General features: G+C 32.4%; 1 protein-coding gene across 1 annotated transcript; it reads left to right on the plus strand.

Annotated features, from left to right (window-relative positions):
• Window positions 1-712: 712 nt before the first annotated feature.
• LOC142329103 (lutropin-choriogonadotropic hormone receptor-like) lies at window positions 713-17,611 on the plus strand. Its single transcript, XM_075373438.1, has 3 exons — window positions 713-773; window positions 4,455-4,802; window positions 17,436-17,611. The coding sequence occupies exons 1-3, from the start codon at window positions 713-715 to the stop codon at window positions 17,609-17,611; spliced, it is 585 nt and encodes a 194-aa protein (XP_075229553.1).
• Window positions 17,612-19,467: the final 1,856 nt, after the last annotated feature.

Consider the following 19,467-nt stretch of genomic DNA (forward strand, 5'->3'; position numbering starts at 1 on the left):
TTTCTTTTCAGATTTGGTGTTGCAGAAGATTGATTAAAAGTTCCTTTAGGAATAACAAACTAAAAGAGGAAAAAAATTATAAAATAAATTTTAACCGTAATTCTAGGTAAGTAGAAGTAACCAAGGAAGCGTAAAATATGAGATAAGATTTGTGTAGTCAAACACTTTTAAAATATTATTATGTAGATTAGCTGCTGAGGGCATGTCTACGGCAAGCCTCTGCATCCTAGAGGCGACAACACGCCTAGATCCTCCAGCCGGGTTGTCCTGGTGGGCGGCGTCTCGAGATGGGATTATTAGGTATCCAAAATCAATTAGCTCTTGTGTAAAAATACTTTTTCTTGAATGATGAAAATCGATATAATGAAACTTAAATAAGAAATTTAACTAACGAATCGGGATTTTCCGCTAGTGATCGGTACATACCGGTGCATATTTTTCGGTTTTACTTCATTATTTTATGAAGAAAAATGAACACATAAATAAAAATAATATATTGTTAAATATATTTTGCATATATATCGATATATAATAATATAACATGTATACACCTGACTACAACGAGATGTACTAACGAATAGGGATTTTCCGCTAATGATCGGTAAATTCCGGTGCTAAGCTAAGGCGCGCGCGCACACACACACACACACACACACACACACACACACACACACACACACCCATACATCCAAATGCCTTTTAGTAAGGTAGGATGATAAAAGCTGTTACAAATGCAAAGGTAACAATGTATAAAGCATATATAAAAGAAGATGGTAATAATTTGGAATTAAATACCTAATATTCAGATCAAGAAATGTAAAAATCGATCAAATCAATCAAACGTCTCTTTGTGCATACAGGGTGTACAAAATAAGGATCTTGGGGTCTTAATTTGTTACAATATTTCACGGTTGTAATCGTGAAATCAAACGTTTTACAAAGGTGTCCTTGAAAGGCTCAGGAAAAGAGTGATTCGCGTGAGACCAGACATTGTAGACAAGTGGATGCTTCACCATGACAATGCCCCGTGTCACACGGCCATTTCCATCAGGGAATTTTTGACCTCAAAACGCATTCCTACGGTTCCTCAACCCCCCTATTCACCTGATTTGAGTCCTTGTGACTTTTCCTTTTCCCGAAATTGAAACATCTCTTAAAGGGACGTCATTTTAGAACTCTGAAGAACATTCAAAAGACTGTGACCGACCGGTTAAAAGCCCTAGCAGTTGAAGCCTTCCAGCGCTGCTACCAGGAGTGCGAACGACTCCGCCGGTGTATAGCTTCCCAAAGGAACTTTGGAGGGAAAATATTGTTGTTTGAATAACATAAAAACTTTGGTAACTAAAAAGCAGTCTCATTACTTTTTTCACACACCTCGTATATTGTAATATATACTGTAAGTCAATGTTAAGAAATATTACTCGACTTTAAAACTCCGATATTCTTTTTTGTACAGCTGGTAACCAAATAACTAAGCGTTTTCATTAAACTCAACAAAAGAATGAATTAAATTCGTTTAATTGATGACTGTTATAAATGCTTCTGTTTAATTCTAATCCATTACTTCATTAGGTATCCAAGATTATTCAGTAACATGTAATTCAACTTTGAACTATTTAATAGCAGACAACTTGATGAATAATCTTAAAGTACTTTTGGCCTGAAAAATTCCAATTTCAACGTATGTAAAGTGAAACAAAGTTATTTATTCAAGATTGTAATGACCTTAATTTTAAGCAGATTTGTTAATTTGATCAACCCGTTCAACTAATTGACAATTTGTATGCGACATCTAAAAATGTTTTTTTTTTTACGGTTATTAATGCGTAGAGTTTTTATAACGGATGGAATTACTATTGATTATTTTCATATATTTCAATCCAAGCTAGTAATCGAACCGAAAACTCAGAAAATTGGTCACAAATTAAAGAAATCAAATATTATTTGGAGGAAATAAAACGTTTTACCTATTATAAAATTAAAACAGTTGAAAACTCAATATTATATACCAAATTTTTATTAATTTAATGGATTTTTCTATAGTAAATAAACCCTCGTGTGTATTAATTTTTTATAAACAAATGAATAAAAACCATTTATACAAAATACAGCCAGAATGTAAAATATTAAAATCTTATCTAAACAGGTAAAAACAAAATATCTGTTGGCTTTGAATTATAATGAATAATTCTGCGCTTTACTCCCCAACCTCTCGGTAATTTAAATCTACTCTTATAAAACCCTAAAGCTACTGAAATGGGATGTTTTAAATTTTTATTAAATTTAACTGAATTCTTAGTAAATTAATTTAAATTTTATTTTATTATTCATTTCTAAAATAAATGTTATTAATCTAATAAATACTAATATGCTACAATAGTTTTAATTCACAACAGGATGGTTATTTCATTACACATTAGAAGTTAATTTGACTTTCTCCACCCTTTTAAGACATTTAACAAACTGGAAGATCTAAACAAATAAAACTTACATCATAACAAAAAGTATTTATTTATTTAAAATTTAGTTTATTTTAGATTTATATACTTTTAAAAAATTCAATGTCATCAAATACGTTTTATCTTTTACCACACTTCCTCCTCCAGGATAATAGAAACTTAAAAATTTTCCTCTTTGATTGAAGAGATTTTCTAATTGATTAGTTTTCCAATTATTTATAGCTTTTCAAAGTCTTTCATTCCTTAAAAATAAGTAAAATTTTCGGCAATATATATATATATATATATATATATATATATACACGTGTGTGTGTGTGTTCCACGAATAGGTGAACGCTTTTCATTTAGTATGACTCGCCCTTCCCCCAACGATTCTATTGAAACTTCACAAACCTTTTCACGTTCTAAAAACGTTCTGTGAAAATTTCGACTTTTTAGGATTTATAGAAACAAAATGAAGGCTTTCAAATCAATTACAGATAAATCAAATTTTTTATTCATTTCAAAATAGCTAGTAAAGGTCATTAAAACAAGAGGATGTATTGTTAAACAGCCGATAAAATTTAATAAAATAAGTTAATAAATCATAATCTTGCTTCTTTTTCCTGTGTAAACATTTAATTGATAAACATGGGATTTACAACTGAACAAAAAGTTAAATGTTGTCATGGGCCATTGAATTTGACAATCCGTACGATATTTTATAGCTGAATTTCCAGATGTTGATCCACCAACCAAAATGTCAATTTCTATGTGGAAGTGAGTGTTGTTGGAAAATGGCAATTAAATATATATCCCATGTATTGATGAAGGAAAATAATAAATAGTGTGTGCTTCATTACTGCGATTACCAGGTAAACCCGATTCAATGAGAAAAGTTTCTTTAGATACTAGTGCACCAAAATCGACAGCCTAAAGAATAGAAAAAAATAACAAATTAAAATGTTGTAAAAGCCACCAGGTTCATAATCTTTTGTAAGATGACCCGGATAGGAGAGCTTTCCGATATTTCATTTGCAGTATTCCCGAACAGCGCAACGATGAACCCATCTTTAAATACCCAGTTACGGCAGTACAGTCGCGGCGTTTCTCGTCCCACCGCGGGCACTGGAATATCACGTGTTGCGGCGTGTCTAATTCCCAACAGTAAGAGCAGAAGGGGTCTGCAGCTCTTCTTCGTCCACACAAGTTATTATCTAACTAATCAATCAGAAAGTTATTATTTCAATAATCAAAACATTTAATAAGCTGAGGTTAGCGAGCAAAGCGATGTTAGGTTATGATGGTTAGATTACCATAATAAATCACATTATCATCGCAAATCACCTCGTTTCAAAGTCGAGAGTTCTAAGGCTCAAATCCTAGTAAAGTCAGTTGTTTTTACACGGATTTGAATAATAGATCGTGGATACCGGTGTTCTTTGGTGGTTGGGTTTCAATTAACCACACATCTCAGGAATAATCGACCTGAGACTGTAAAAGACTACACTTCATTTACATTCATACATATCATCCTCATTCATCCACTGAAATAATACCTTGCGGTGGAGGCTAAACAGAAAAAGAAAGAATATTATCGTAACGAAACTAAATATAACGTACGCTCACTAAACTCGTCTGATTAACATTAAATATACAAATTTTTTTTATGTTATTCTCTAACATTGGACGCAATTAACCAAATTCGCCGGTAATTATGCATAACCACTGGATTAATTAAATTTACGGTAATAAATATATTTCATAACTATAAACTATTTTGATAACTCTATCTTTCAAATATTTAATTGTGAAACATACACCAGCCGGTCTAAGCTGGATTTGAAAACTATAACTACGAAGCGAGTTAAATAACGGGTTAAATAAATATAATAAATAATATATTATTCAACATGTACCTTATAGTATTTGTTAATTCTGATTTAGATAAGCGATGATGAATGTTATTTTTGTATAATTTATTAAAGATTCATCTTGAAATTTATTTTGTTACAGTGACTAACGCTCCCGGAGAATTATTTAACGTTTGTGGTAATATATCAAAAGATTACAAAGAAGTACAATGTTTCCCTCAGCCCGACCCTTTTAATCCATGCGAAGATGTGATGGGAAATTGGGCATTAAGAATAGCGGTATGGATTGTAACAATAGCAGCGCTTTTAGGAAATATGGCGGTTTTATTAGTATTATTAAGTTCAAGATTCCGTATGACCGTACCAAAGTTTTTAATGTGCAACTTATCGGTCGCTGATCTTTGTATGGGATTATATTTATTATTAATTGCCATAATGGATGTAAGATCGATCGGTGATTATTTCAACTACGCAATCGATTGGCAGAACGGTAAGTAAACACTTAAGGAAAGTAATTATTTATTTATTTAAATTGTAATAATAAAGAATATTATATAAAAAAATAAATAAGCGACTCGCTTTTAAATTAATTCTTTTTACTTGGGATCTCGTCTTTATAAATACTGTTTTCCTAAATTTTCCCTACAGAGTATGGAAACTCATAAAATCAAAACATTTTATTCTGAAATAGGGAATTTTTATGCTTCTATGTTATTTTGATAATTATAACTTGACCGGGGTAGCCTGAAAAGTCAGAATACTTTTCCAGCTATTTTAATGTTCCGAAAGTTTTAAAACTATTACTAATACCCAGATCAAACATAGCACTAATAAAAGAGGCGAGTAAATGGGGCGAGTGGGAGTTCCTAGATGCGGCTGGGTTGTTCAACCGGCATCCGTAGTTTGCTTAACTGAAAGACTCTTACCGCATTGCCGTGAGAAGCTAACCCTGAGTATGGCTCCAAGCGTTATAAAGTGGTGAACAGGTACTTGTTGGCGTGGCAGCGAATTGCTGCCTGGACGAATTAAATTTTATTTATGGATGTCATATATATTTTTTAGTAGTTGACGGGGTGCGCCTACCCATTTTAGCAAATATATGACAAGTGAGTGGTTGGAACACGTAAGCCGGTTGTGTATGGCACCACTCTTAATCCGCTCACGCTGTTAGGTAAGCTCTAGGAGCTATGTTAGGATACTGGTCGCTAAACTGTTCGAGGCTGAGTAGCCGTTTGTGGCACAGACATTCGATATTATGCTTTAGGAAGACCAAATGGGGTGGTGGCGGGAGAAATTCCAAGCAAGCCAGTTCCAGTAACAAAGATATACTCTATATCTTGTATTTGCCCATTCAGATTCAGTTTTCGGACGGGTTCTACATGTTGATTTGCATAAATAGGAATTTATCATTTCCCTATTTGTTCGCATTCTCGATCGTTCCTACAATTTTCAGCAGCTCTAATAGATCTAATCCTTTGAGTATGTGTACCCGTAAGAGGAGCAACAAAATTCTTAGAATGATTGACCGCTGTATTGTTCGTATTACATTCCAGCAATATGTCGTATTCGCTTACACGTCCTGCATCTGTCAAGTACAACAAATTGCATTTGATACGAAGAATAACTTAGAAGACAACATACGAAGAGAATATGCTAGAAAATAACTCGATTGTATTACAACGATCAAAAGTACGATAAGATAAAACTTGTAAATAAAAGTTGCGGGGATATTCAAAAACAAACCGACTAATCTACTTTAATTTTTGAAATTCTCTGAATACCAGAAATACATTTGGTTATGTATTATTAAACTAAAGCGATTAATATTAGGTTGTCTAAAACGTATTGAATCTTTTAGAGTCCAAAATTGAGAGAACATTTATTGTTACTGGAAAATAACATTTTAAGACCACACATATGCAGTATTTTTTTCGATGATTTTCTGCCAATTTTTTTAGAAACACCATAATCCCTTCTCTATAAAACTGCTACGGTTTCCGGTCAATAAATTGTGACACGTAGTTTTCACAGGTCTCTGTTAAAACTATCTTAACACCCTTCAGGGAGTTGTACAGAGACAGAAACAAATGATAGTTTGACAGTGCCAGGTCTGGGCTATATGGAAGATGAATTAAAACCTCCCGGTTCTCTCTGACGGGTCATTAAAGATGTATGCGGTCTGACGTTGTCAGCGTGGTATACGACACCGTTTCAGTTTAGGCCATTTCTAATGAATTTCTAGGTTCAATCGCGCTAATCATCGACAGTATAGGACTGAGTATATCGTTCCACCTGACGGCTGCAGCTCGTGATGCACGATGCCCTTTCAATCTCACAAAACGCATAGCGAAACCTTCGTGAGCGTTAGTGTGGCCTACGCCACAGATCATGGAGTTTCTTCTCGCATCGACCACAATCTTCTTTCGCACAACATTATCTAAAGATATTTATCTAAAGGTATTTCTGAGTTAGGTCATGCAGCAACAAAACAACGAGTTACTTTTTACATCCAGCTTTCTGAAAACGGTGTGGTGTTGAATTTTTATGTCATTCGCAATGTCACGACCGCTGCTTACATGCTGGTCTTCCACTAATTTTGCCAGAATAACGCTATCTCGTGCGCAAAAGGCTCAATACGTTTCAGACTACCTATTACTAAGCGATGATGAAAAATAATTATTTTTTAAATATCTTTTCGAGTCGTTTAAGAATACATAATAACTTTTTTTTTTTAATTTTCCTATATTAATAAAAATCTTACTTCTGAATCAACAGAGAAATCTCACTAAAAAAAAAATAATAATAAGAAGAAGAAAACGATTAAACAAAAATTCATTTGGTAAGAAAAATATTTCAACTTCAATGGTAATAATAAAAAAAATATATGAATTGATACCTTCTCCTTCAGAACTTGCAAAACTTATAAAAATAAAAGTTGTTATTAAGTGACTTGAGAAGTACAAATGTAATATTTATTTTTAACTTTTAATAAATATCCGTTATAAAAATCAAATTAAAATGATTGTAGGTTTAATAATCTTATTTTTACAACTCAAAATTTCTAATCTTATAATATTTCTGGGATTTTTACATGATCTAGAAATTCTTTGACCAATTTGGTTTCAGGAAAAGTATAGGGACAAGGGAAGCAATTTTAGGCCTCAGATTAATAGTAGAAGGAAGATTAAAGAAAAACAAACCAACATACTTGGCGTTTATAGACCTAGAAAAGGCTTTCGATAACGTAGACTGGAATAAAATGTTCAACATTTAAAAAAAATTAGGGTTCAAATACAGAGATAGAAGAACAATTGCTAACATGTACAGGAACCAAACAGCAACAATAACAATTGAAGAACATAAGAAAGAAGCCCTAATAAGAAAGGGAGTCCGACAAGGATGTTCCCTATCTCCGTTACTTTTTAATCTTTACATGGAACTAGCAGTTAATGATGTTAAAGAACAATTTAGATTCGGAGTAACAGTACAAGGTGAAAAGATAAACATGCTACGATTTGCAGATGATATAGTAATTCTAGCCGAGAGTAAAAAGGATTTAGAAGAAACAATGAACGGCATAGATGAAGTCCTACGCAAGAACTATCACATGAAAATAAACAAGAACAAAACAAAAGTAATGAAATGTAGTAGAAATAACAAAGATGGACCGCTGAATGTGAAAATAGGAGGAGAAAATATTATGGAGGTAGAAGAATTTTGTTATTTGGGAAGTAAAATTACTAAAGATGGACGAAGCAGGAGCGATATAAAATGCCGAATAGCACAAGCTAAACGAGCCTTCAGTAAGAAATATAATTTGTTTACATCAAAAATGAATTTAAATGTCAGGAAAAGATTTTTGAAAGTGTATGTTTCGAGTGTCGCTTTATATGGAAGTGAAACTTGGACGATCGGAGTATCTGAGAAGAAAAGATTAGAAGCTTTTGAAATGCGGTGCTATAGGAGAATGTTAAAAATCAGATGGGTGGATAAAGTGACAAATGAAGAGGTATTGCGGCAAATAGATGAAGAAAGAAGCATTTGGAAAAATATAGTTAAAAGAAGAGACAGACTTATAGGCCACATACTAAGGCATCCTGGAATAGTCGCTTTAATATTGGAAGGACAGGTAGAAGGGAAAAATTGTGTAGGCAGGCCACGTTTGGAGTATGAAAACAAATTGTTGGGGATGTAGGGTGTAGAGGGTATACTGAAATGAAACGACTAGCACTAGATAGGGAATCTTGGAGAGCTGCATCAAACCAGTCAAATGACTGAAGACAAAAAAAAAAAAAAAGAAATTCTTTGGCAGACATTTATGCTGTACTTTAATATGAAAAAATTATGCTTTTATTTCCGCACAAACAAACAAAAAATTAACATTAAAAATATTTTAGTAGCACGTCTCCTTCTTCAGGAGATATTAATCCCCATTACTGTAGATGGCGGTGCTGAAGAAGGTAGAATATTAAAATTCACATATTATTTTAATAATATGTTATGCAAAGTGTGATTAAGCGGTAAATTTTTGTACTTTAATATTGTAACAAAGCCTACAATAATGGAAAAATATAATAACACCAGATGATAGAACTTATTGCCGAAACTTGTTCTTAGATACAAAGGAAGGCGTTAAAGATGAATTTAAATCGAGATATTTAAAAAAAAAAATGTTTGAATTTCTTCTTAGAACTTGGTTATTTGGGAACAAAAATGAGAATTTGTAAAAATACGCTTTATAAAGTATTCTACAAGAGTAGTGTATAGGGTTTGAATATCTGTAACATCAATAATCGAACGATGGTTCATTAAAGCGAGCTGTTACAAAAAAAAAAGAGAAAGAATTTGAAAGTATCATGTTATGTTATACAGTAGACACACCTCATTACCGTTTCAAGCCCGATAAAAAAATACTACACTAGCCTTTGACCACAAGCAGATTTCCTGATGGCAGAATCACTTTTTTATATCGAACAAAGTATTAACATACGCAGCTCAAAAGCTTGATAATACTACTGAAACAAGTAATTAATTTTACACACGTAATAATAGATAGGTAGTAATTAAAAAAATCTCAAATAATTAAAAGTCCCAAGAAATTAACTCGCTAAATTTGAAATTGTTAATTATCTAAACAATTACATAATATACGAGAAGGAGGAATAAATTAACATAAACCAGAAATATAAGTTATTTTCAACGTGGAAATTATAATTTCAACGACAGTACATTTAAAAGATATAAATATTCGTAACCATTTTTAAAATTTAGTTTACATTATTTACTTACTATTTTTACAAAAAAATTCAATAAAATTATTTAATTTGATTTAATTAAAAAAAGCAAATCGTTATTACGTTTATATAGTGCAAATTTACGATTAAGTACAGCTTTTAATTTTGTATAAAAACAGCTAATTTCAAAATAAAAAATACGGTTACCAATAGGAACTCGAGCAATCCTTTTACTTCAATTCCAGAAAACCCCTCCCATGTTTGTCGACCGAATGAAACTAGCATAATTCACATTCAAAAATATTACAGTCATCTTCAGAATACAAATAAGTATCCTACGCCAGGATTACTCAGGAAAATGTGGAATGAAGTAGTTTGCGTTGCATATTAGCACGATATACATGGCGGAAATGAAATATTATTCAGCGTTAAAAAAAAATACCTTCAATGTGTTCTCAAAATGAACTACCTGCAGAATGAAAAACATTACATCGTTACAAAAAAAATTACTGCTTCTTGTACCACAAATAGTATTTCACATTTATTTTTATCTTTTTTTTTTTTAATATTTTAAATTATTTAGCACATAATACATTATTTTAGCATATTAAGATTATTTTTGGAACTTCATACATTAATTTTGTTAATCAACACTAACAACAGATACTGTAAAGCAATAAATTAGTCTCTCCAATTCTGTTGTGAAACAATAGTTTTGTGAATTTTTTTCTTGATTTTTAGCGTATGAAAAATGCCTTGCCTGACCAGATTTGAAACAGAGATCCCCAGATAAAAGACCGAGACGTTACTTGCACGGAGATCACCAAATAAAAAATTTCGACAAATTAAAGAATTCTATCATCTTCTTTTTTTGTTTAGCCTCCAGAATTACCGTAAGATATTACTTCAGGGGATGAATGAGGATGGTATCTATGAATGTAAATGAAGTGTAGTCTTGTACAGTCTCAAGTCGACCGTTCCTGAGACCAAAGAACACCGGTATTCCCGATCTGGTATTCAACTGCCTTTACTAGGATTTCAACCGTAGAACTCTCGACTTCGTAATCAGCTGATTTGCGATGACGAGTTCACCACTAGACCAACCCGGTGGGGTTCGTCTACAAATTGGTTATAACTTATAATTTGAACTCATAAATGTCATTACTCTTTCACACAATCCGCTAAAGTAAATAGAAAAAATAGATCGTTGATAAATTGAGAAAATAAATATACTTTGAATCTATTATGAAGTTCTAATTCTATTAATCCTTTCTGAGCAAAGTTCAATTTCAAATTTCTCAAGCTAACGTCAACAACTTGTGTTGAATTTCTGTTAAAGTGTACTTTAAAGTTACACCTGCGTAAAATATTCCCTGCAAGGAGTTTAGCAAATAACTAGCTGCAGGGGTGCCTACGGCGCGCCTCCACAGCTAGGCCCTCCGGGCGGGTTGCCCTTTTGTTTTATCTCTCCCTCCTGGCATGGATTTACTACCAAGCTTAGCACACACCAGGGGGTTGTTTCTGTAACTCAAATGAGCCTTCCCGTCCACCGACAGGTCGGCTCGCCCGTTAGAACTTTTGAGATCTTGGCAGACAACGCCCACTCAAGGCAAACTAATGAGAGATAACCAGGGCCCGGCTATGCCGTTCCCGGGGCCCCCACCGACGCCCAGTAGCGGAGGGTTTCGTCATTCCACCGTCAAACCCCACCGCAGGTCGACAACATTGCAGCCCGTCGGATGGTTACGGCTGACGAGGTAAGAGATCCACCGACCACTCCCTACAATCGGCTTCCTTTTTCTTAAGAATTCCGGTCACCAAGTCCTCCAGTCTCTTCCAATCAGAGGTCCCACGTAGCATCTGTAAGACCACTGAGACTGAGATAACTCCCACGACTCGTGCGACACGCCTTTCAGCCGACCATCTTTCACAAGTGAAAAAGGTGTGTTCCGGCGTGTCCAAGTTTCCGCAATAAATGCACTCGGTAAATTCTCGCTAATGGAATCGTTGTAGATAGGTGCCGAATTCCCCGTGTTCCGTGAGGAATTGGGACAGGTTGCCCTGGCGGGCGGTATCTCGGAATGCGATTATTAGGTCTTCGAAACTGATTACGTCTTGTGTAAATTTTTTTTTGATGAAAATTTATCAAGGAAAAGCAAAAAAATATCATCAAATCTTCCCGATTAAATTTGGTTTAGATCGGTTCAGGCATCTTTTAAAGATCGCACCCTCTCACCGTTTTTATCAAGGTCCATAATATCCATATGCAAATTCACTCGTATTATATTCAATATACGAAACAGATTATCGTAATACGAACTAACCTTTCTTGAAATAATAACAAAAGAGAAGTTGGTTCGCTTCAAAATCAGTAAATCGCTAAGGATGACAAATATCATTTAAAATTATTCTATAATAATTAATAAATCAATTTATTTAAATTTAAAAAAAAGTTAAAAAAAAAGAGAGGAAGTCGGATTCGAACCGATGTGCCTCCCCCTTGTAAGAACCAAATATTTCGGTAATTAGACATTTCTTTGGCTATAACTGTAGAACCGATGAAAATAAGTACCGGTTGTGATATGTCGTTGAAAAGTTTTCGATGAGGGCTGATTATTGCAGTTAAGAAAAAGTCCAAAATCCAATTTTTTTTAAATTTTGGACTTTTTTTGGATACTTTTGGTCCAGTCGATTGCAATCAAAAGTGGTGGTACACAACTAAACTTTCAACACCCTATGGCTAATCGTTTTTGTGGTATGCCAGATGCATACGTACATACGTACAGACATCACACCGAAACTAGTCAAAATGGATATTTCCGTTGAAATCTGAAAACCAAAATGTTTCGCGATTACAATACTTCCTTTACTTCGTATAAAGAAGTAAAAAAATTACATATACGATTCTAAATGGATAATCGATAGTATTTTCAGTATCGATTTATTTGTATCGAATATAGTTGTGTTTTTAGATTTGCTACGATATTGAATGAATAAATTACGGTAGTGTAATTTATTAATTTATATTATAATTATTATTGCATTTATTTATTGTTTATAAACATTTAAGGAAATATTTTATATTTTTTTGACGGGCAGTATGTTTAATCATGCAAGGATGTTCTTTATTTTTTCTCTTCTTTATAGGTGTTACTTCTTCTTCCTGATTTTGTATAAAAATTTAAGAAAAAAAATCGTATGATTTTTTGACGGACAGTATGTTCGATCATGTAAGCATGTTCTCAACTAAGGGGGATGCACACACAGACAGACTCCTATATAAATGCCCTTGAGTAGTGTAGAATTTACGTACTTTACAAGTATCTTATATTATGAAAATAAAATAAAAATTATACTAATGTGTTAATAAAATATGAACTAACAATTCTGAAAACAAAATGAAAATTTCCAAAAATATATCGCACCTATTAGAATAATATCTATTGAAGTACTCAATATAAATATTTTATAAACAATGAAAGAGCCTCGTTTTTGCAGCACTCAAGAGAACATCTCATTTAGTTATCTGTCACACTGCTCTGCTGTAACTTAATGAGACTTTACAATGTAATGATTCCTTTCAATATTAAGGCAACATTTAATGAATAAACTGATTAAACAATCAGTTGTAAATTTTACCATTTAAACTTTATAATCTATCGATCATCAAACAATCATTTCTGATTACTTAAATAATAGAAAGTAAAAACTTATTTAATCTGAACATTAAGTAACATTAAGGATTTTCACCGTTTTAAACGATTACTCGGCAAATTTTAATGCGATTAACAAAGAAAATTTTATAAATTATTGGAACTAAATTTATAAAAAGTAAATTTTTCTTTTAGTATTACAAAAAAATAAAAAACAAATAAAAAACTTTTGATTTAATACATTCGTAATAAATAAATAAGTCTTTTATTTATTTTACATACTAATAGAAAATATATGATACTAATGAACGAAACTGCACAAAACGTTTTTGAGCATAAATTTCAGTTATTTGTAAAATTATTTCTTAATTTGCTAAATGTCAATCGTTTAGCCTCCGGTAACTACCGTTTAGATAATACTACAGAGGATGAATGAGTATGATATGTATGAGTGTGAATGAAGTATACTCTTGTACATTCTCAGTTCGACCGTACCTGAGATGTGTGGTTAATTGAAACCCAACCACCAAAGAACACCGGTATCCACGATCTAGTATTCAAGTCCGTGTAAAAATAGCTGGCTTTACTAGGACTTGAACGCTGGAACTCTCGATTTCCAAATCAGCTGATTTGGGAAGACGCGTTCACCACTACACCAACCCGGTGGGTTGCGGCGTGTAGATCTGCCGCTCCACAACCATTTCTAACTAGCCATGGCGGTACGCCTGTGTACCACTAACAGAGTCGGTATAACAAAGAGCCGGCGCGGCACATCCGAGTACCGATGCGGTACTTTTGTAGGTCGGAGCGTAACACTGGTGTGCCAAAAATTCTTTTTTGGGATAAATCAAAAAAAAATTCACAAAACTAAAACAAATCACTAATAAAGTAATACAGTATTTTAAATATTTTTCGAAAAAAAATCTCGAGAATTCTGAAGGAAACACTTTTCGTGACATCAAGCATCTTTCTATTAAAAGCCGGGAAATAATGTATATGTGGAAACGTGTTAATTTTCATATTTGGAAACCGGCTCATTACCGAGAATAGGCCTCTTCCTCAAAATTTCATGTTTCCTTGTCCGATGCCAAACTACACCAATTTATTCCTGCAGCCTTTTTCAAATTCTTTTTCCCACACTTTTTTTTGTTTTTTCCATTTCCCACAGAAAAGTTCATTACATTTTGCTATTATTTACGTAAAATCTAGATGTAATTTTAAAAATAATAATTAAACATGGGAGAAATTAAAAAATGAACGACTATCATTATAAATTATAAAACAACTCGATAATGTAGTTAAATTAAAAAAAGTTACTTGACATTACAGAGAGTACAGACTTTGAAGACATTTTAATACTGCGGATGATTTGTTTTGTTAACATTATTTAGTAGCTGTTTAATTAAATCAAAACTTAATTATATTAAAAAAATTCATAAAGTAAATTTTATAATTATTACATTTACAAAAGTGAGTAAACTAAAATACTTTGTTCTTAACCGATAATAATTAAATACCTAAGTACCATAATTATATCAACAAAAGTAACGTAAAAATACGACTAAGATAGATAATCTGATAAATTTACTCGTTTTAAAACTCAGGGAAATATATCAAGCGGTCAGTAAGCGATAAACGTTTTTAATTTTTTTAAGGGAATTTTCTCTGACAAACGCGTAGACCTTTCGACGCACACGCAACTATTCAATTTCACTAGCTTTTAGATAATGCGCTTACAACTGTCTATAATTACCCTATTTTAGTATGACCGTAGTATATTGAACACAGAACAGAATTTAATCCAGTCAAGATAAGGTTATAAATTGTTCCGTTAACATTGTTCTAGGGCGTTACTCAAATGTAGTTATGATGAGTGGTACAATCGCTTTTACAACGAGAATACGATCGGTCGTATGTTATCGTAATTATACAGTAGCTAATACCACAATTATTCCGATAAATAAATGTATATAAACTAAGTAAAATTTATTTATGATATACCAACACGTTTTTCTTTTTACTTTATTCAAATGATGGTTCAAACATTCTTAACGATTAACATAAATTACTTAAAAAGTAGAACAAGTTACTTCTGGTTAAAGACTTTAAAAAAATACAGCTTTGTCTAAATAAAAAAAACAAAATGAAATCAAACTCTATAGTAGATCTAACATAAACAGACCGTAATTGAAACATAGCGATTATGTAGATAAAAATAAATTGTAGGTATTAAATACGTTACAAGAGATTACAAAATATTATCGAAAGAAAAACTTTTCTTAGCTTATATATCAAGAGAAAAATATAAATACATAGGAACAGTATTATCAGATTTATAAAAATAAATTTAATTTGCTAAACCACTAGTTTGTTTGCATAACATTGCCTCGTACCGCGATATCTAATTTTACATAAAGAAGTAACAAATTTCCAAGTATTAACCATCGGTCTTATATAAACCATATTTTGATAAGTATTTATTATTAATTATAAATAATAGCTCATAACTTTATATAGTAAAACTACTGCTTTTTTTCTGAATGCGGCCTATTTTCATATACGACACAGTATCCAGTAAGGCCAGTTCATATTTTCTGTTACTATATATTTTATAAACTATCCGGCCGTCTAGCTAGAACCTGGACCCTCGGGACTTAGGTCAACCCGTGCGAATCCCAAATCCAACTGAGGATCTCCTCGGGGTCTCCCGGGTCCAAGGACCCTACCTTAGGCCCGCAGAGCTCGCTTTGCTCGCCATTCCCAATTTTCCAGGAGGACTAACGCCCTGGATACCTGCAGAGCTTGCTTCGATCACGATTCCCATCTAACCAGAGAGCTCCACTCCCTAGACCCCACATTGTACGTTATCTTCACGGTTCTGTAAATAATACTGCCAAATAATAATTATAGTATTCAGGCTTTATAGAGACCTGAAAAAGAAACAAAATTACTAAAGACAGGATAATAGTAACTACGGTAATTAACGTATCCACACCTTAAAGGATGAAAAATTTATTATTTATTTCTTTGCCGTGGTGGTAGAAATATAATAACGGAGTAAAAGGATTAATCTATTTTTTTTTTAATGAATATCTTTAATTCACTACTTCACCCTCCTTGAAGGCGAAAAATAATGAATATTTTTAATATCTTAACTTTCAAAGTTAATTTGGTGGTTTTATATGCTCCAAATCTGAATCTGAATGTTGGTTATCGAGTGATGCGAAAACAAATAAACAGATTAACTTTATATATACACACATACACATTTCCAAATAACCGTGATCTGTTTGATCGCAAGTTTACCTACCGCATGAAAAATTTAGCCTTCAAGGAACTAACAAATACCCCGTTTGAATTTTGAGAATCTGATTATTATTTGCAGAGATATTTTAGGATCTCTCCATTGCATCTCCCAAAATAGCGCCCCAGAGACACTCCGTTTGTTTCCAGTTGATGGTAATGATCGGTTTAGCCTTCCCGAGGTTCTTGCGTACCTTAGTCCTAACCTCACACGCAGTCACCATTAGAAGCCCGTTATTGTTAAACAGACACTTTTTTAAATTTAATAACTTTTATTTAACGTTAATTTAATTCTATTATTTTTGTAATATTATTAATTCGAATCGTTCAGTTCAAATCCAGCTCACACAGCGATAGAAATTCACAGTTTATTAATTCAATTCGTTAAACTTTGTGCTTCAACCGGCAAATCGTAAAACATATTTTTTTCGAGTTGAAATAATCTAAAATCTTGCTTAGTTATGCCGAGAAACACGGGTGAAAATTTGGTTGCGATTGATCGAATCGTTTTTTTTTTTTTTGTTTATTCCGAACAAAAAAAACCTTCTTCCTCTTTATATAATAGTATAGATATAGATAAATAGATTAATTGTAATGCCGGCCTCCGTGCCGCGAGCGTTAGCGTTTCGGCCTTTCATCCGAAGGTCCCGGGTTAGAATCCTGATCGGGCATGGCATTTTCACACACGTTACAAATAATTCATCTCATCCTCTGAAGCAATACCTAACGGTTGTCCTGGAGATACAATACGGCTTACAACTTCTGTCTCACAGCTTAAAAAATAACTTAATATCATCCAAAATATTTTATTTAATTACTGTATTAATTTATATATTATCGTGTTACCAAACAGTCACATAAAAAGAGTTAAACTATAATTTACATATATCGACTTGTAGTTTGAGCATCTATATACATATATATTTTTTACAGGTATGGGATGTCGAGTGGCTGGATTTCTTACAGTATTTGCAAGCGAACGTTGGTATACGATAACATACGCCATCCATCTTAATAAAAGATTAAAATTGTGTACTGCAACAAAGATTATGGTTATATTCAGCGATAATGGGAATATTACCTCTTATTGGAGTCAGCAGTTATGCTAAAACAAGGTAAAAATTTAATAATATAGAAATTTTTACGACGCAATGTCGTATTCAATTATATGAATCTAATAATGGAGACCACTTTCAACTACTGTAACTTACTTATTTTCCCATAAAATTACGTCACTTTTTGAACAAAGTATATTAGCATTAATAATTGCTTTTAATTATTTGCAGTTTTGAAAAACTGAGCGTAAAGTATTATCTTCATACGTTTATTATTTATAAACCTTTTCACATATTTTTGAGCAAAAAATCCTTTTTTAAGCAAAGGTAATAAATTTCTAACGATCAGGAATAATTAAAAACAACGAAAATAAATTTAACGATTTGTAACGATCAGTGGGACAGAATACGCATCAAAATTAACACTGTAACTATGGCAACGAGATACCGTGAATTAATTCAAAGAACTGAAGTACTAATTGTCAATTGGATATTTCCCTCCTGTTCTTAATACGGCTTTACAGAATCATAGAAACGTTTATTTAAAAAATTCATTTTTTAGTTTTATATACTTTACTGCAAATCACAAATTTATTCCCTACTAACAGTCTACCCCACTTCAATATTGTAGTACGGGTAAAACAAACGTCTGAAATGCAGCCCAACATATTAACTATTTTTACTTTATTACATATTTTACTTAATAATCGGTATTATTTTTTCTTCCGATACAAAGAATTAATCAAAGTTGAACTCTATGTTATACATAATAAACAATAAATATACGGGACGAGTACAAATGAAAGATTACTGTAGAATGAAAAGACACAAATATTACACGTACTTTCTTTACTCCCTTCGTAAAAATTTCGAACTCTTATTAAGTTAAACATCTTGTGAAAATTAGATAAAGGTTGAAAGAAAATAGTAGAAATGTAATAAATAAAAGAAACCACTGTGATACCAGCGCAACGAGCCATGGTTGTTCAAGAAAACGACAATCATCATAGGTGCAAACGTAAGAAATTACGAAGAGAAAATTTACTTACGGTAGAATCGCGATATGTATTCTACATAAAATGTTCAATATTATTTCTTTTACAAGTTCATAGGGACTTCTACTTCTATTTCATGTATAGAAGTATTCATGAAATACTTCTATTCAAAAATAACAAATCTCCTCTATGATTTGTTATCTCTACTACAGGATCACCTGTTCTCCAAGATCGGTTAGAAGATGACCTAGATTTAAAAAAATATATTCAGCGCTTTTAAAATGCTGAATTTCAGATCGTCATATAAAATATTTACTTTAATAATATTAACGAAGTAAATTTAGAGGTTTTGTAACTGTTAGAATTATCTGTTAAGAGTTTATTTATTTGAATAATTTTAAGTTATTAAATGATAAAACACTATTAGAGATAAAATTAGGAAGGGAAATAATTACGTGTAATTTTAAAATTAATGCAGATGATCAAACCCTTAATCACAAAAATTTGGATAAGAAAGATTGACTACACTATAAAACAAATGCTATTTAAACAAACATCGGTAATTGTGCGTTAACCGGCACTCGTATTATTTTACATAATTTTCTGACTATGTATTTTTTATTTATTAACGCTAATCTTAAAAGTAATTTAAGAAAATTTATTTTTTTAAAAATGAAGAAAGAAATTTATAAAATAATCATTTCATACCGTATCATTCGTTTGGGTGCAAAAATAAGATATACTCCTTTTAGTAATTCTCCAAACAGCATTTTTTTGCCGAAATATGAACTCAGCCAGGTTCCAAGCGGTGTGTTTCGAACACCTCGTTGTTTTTTGTATTTCCAGTTAACTGATCCCCGCATTCACATTTGAGTATGTGATCCCATCTCCGGGTGGATTAAATTGTATCGATGA

The sequence above is a fragment of the Lycorma delicatula genome, chromosome 8 (assembly GCF_047948215.1).
Source record: "Lycorma delicatula isolate Av1 chromosome 8, ASM4794821v1, whole genome shotgun sequence".
Classification (NCBI taxonomy): domain Eukaryota; kingdom Metazoa; phylum Arthropoda; class Insecta; order Hemiptera; family Fulgoridae; genus Lycorma; species Lycorma delicatula.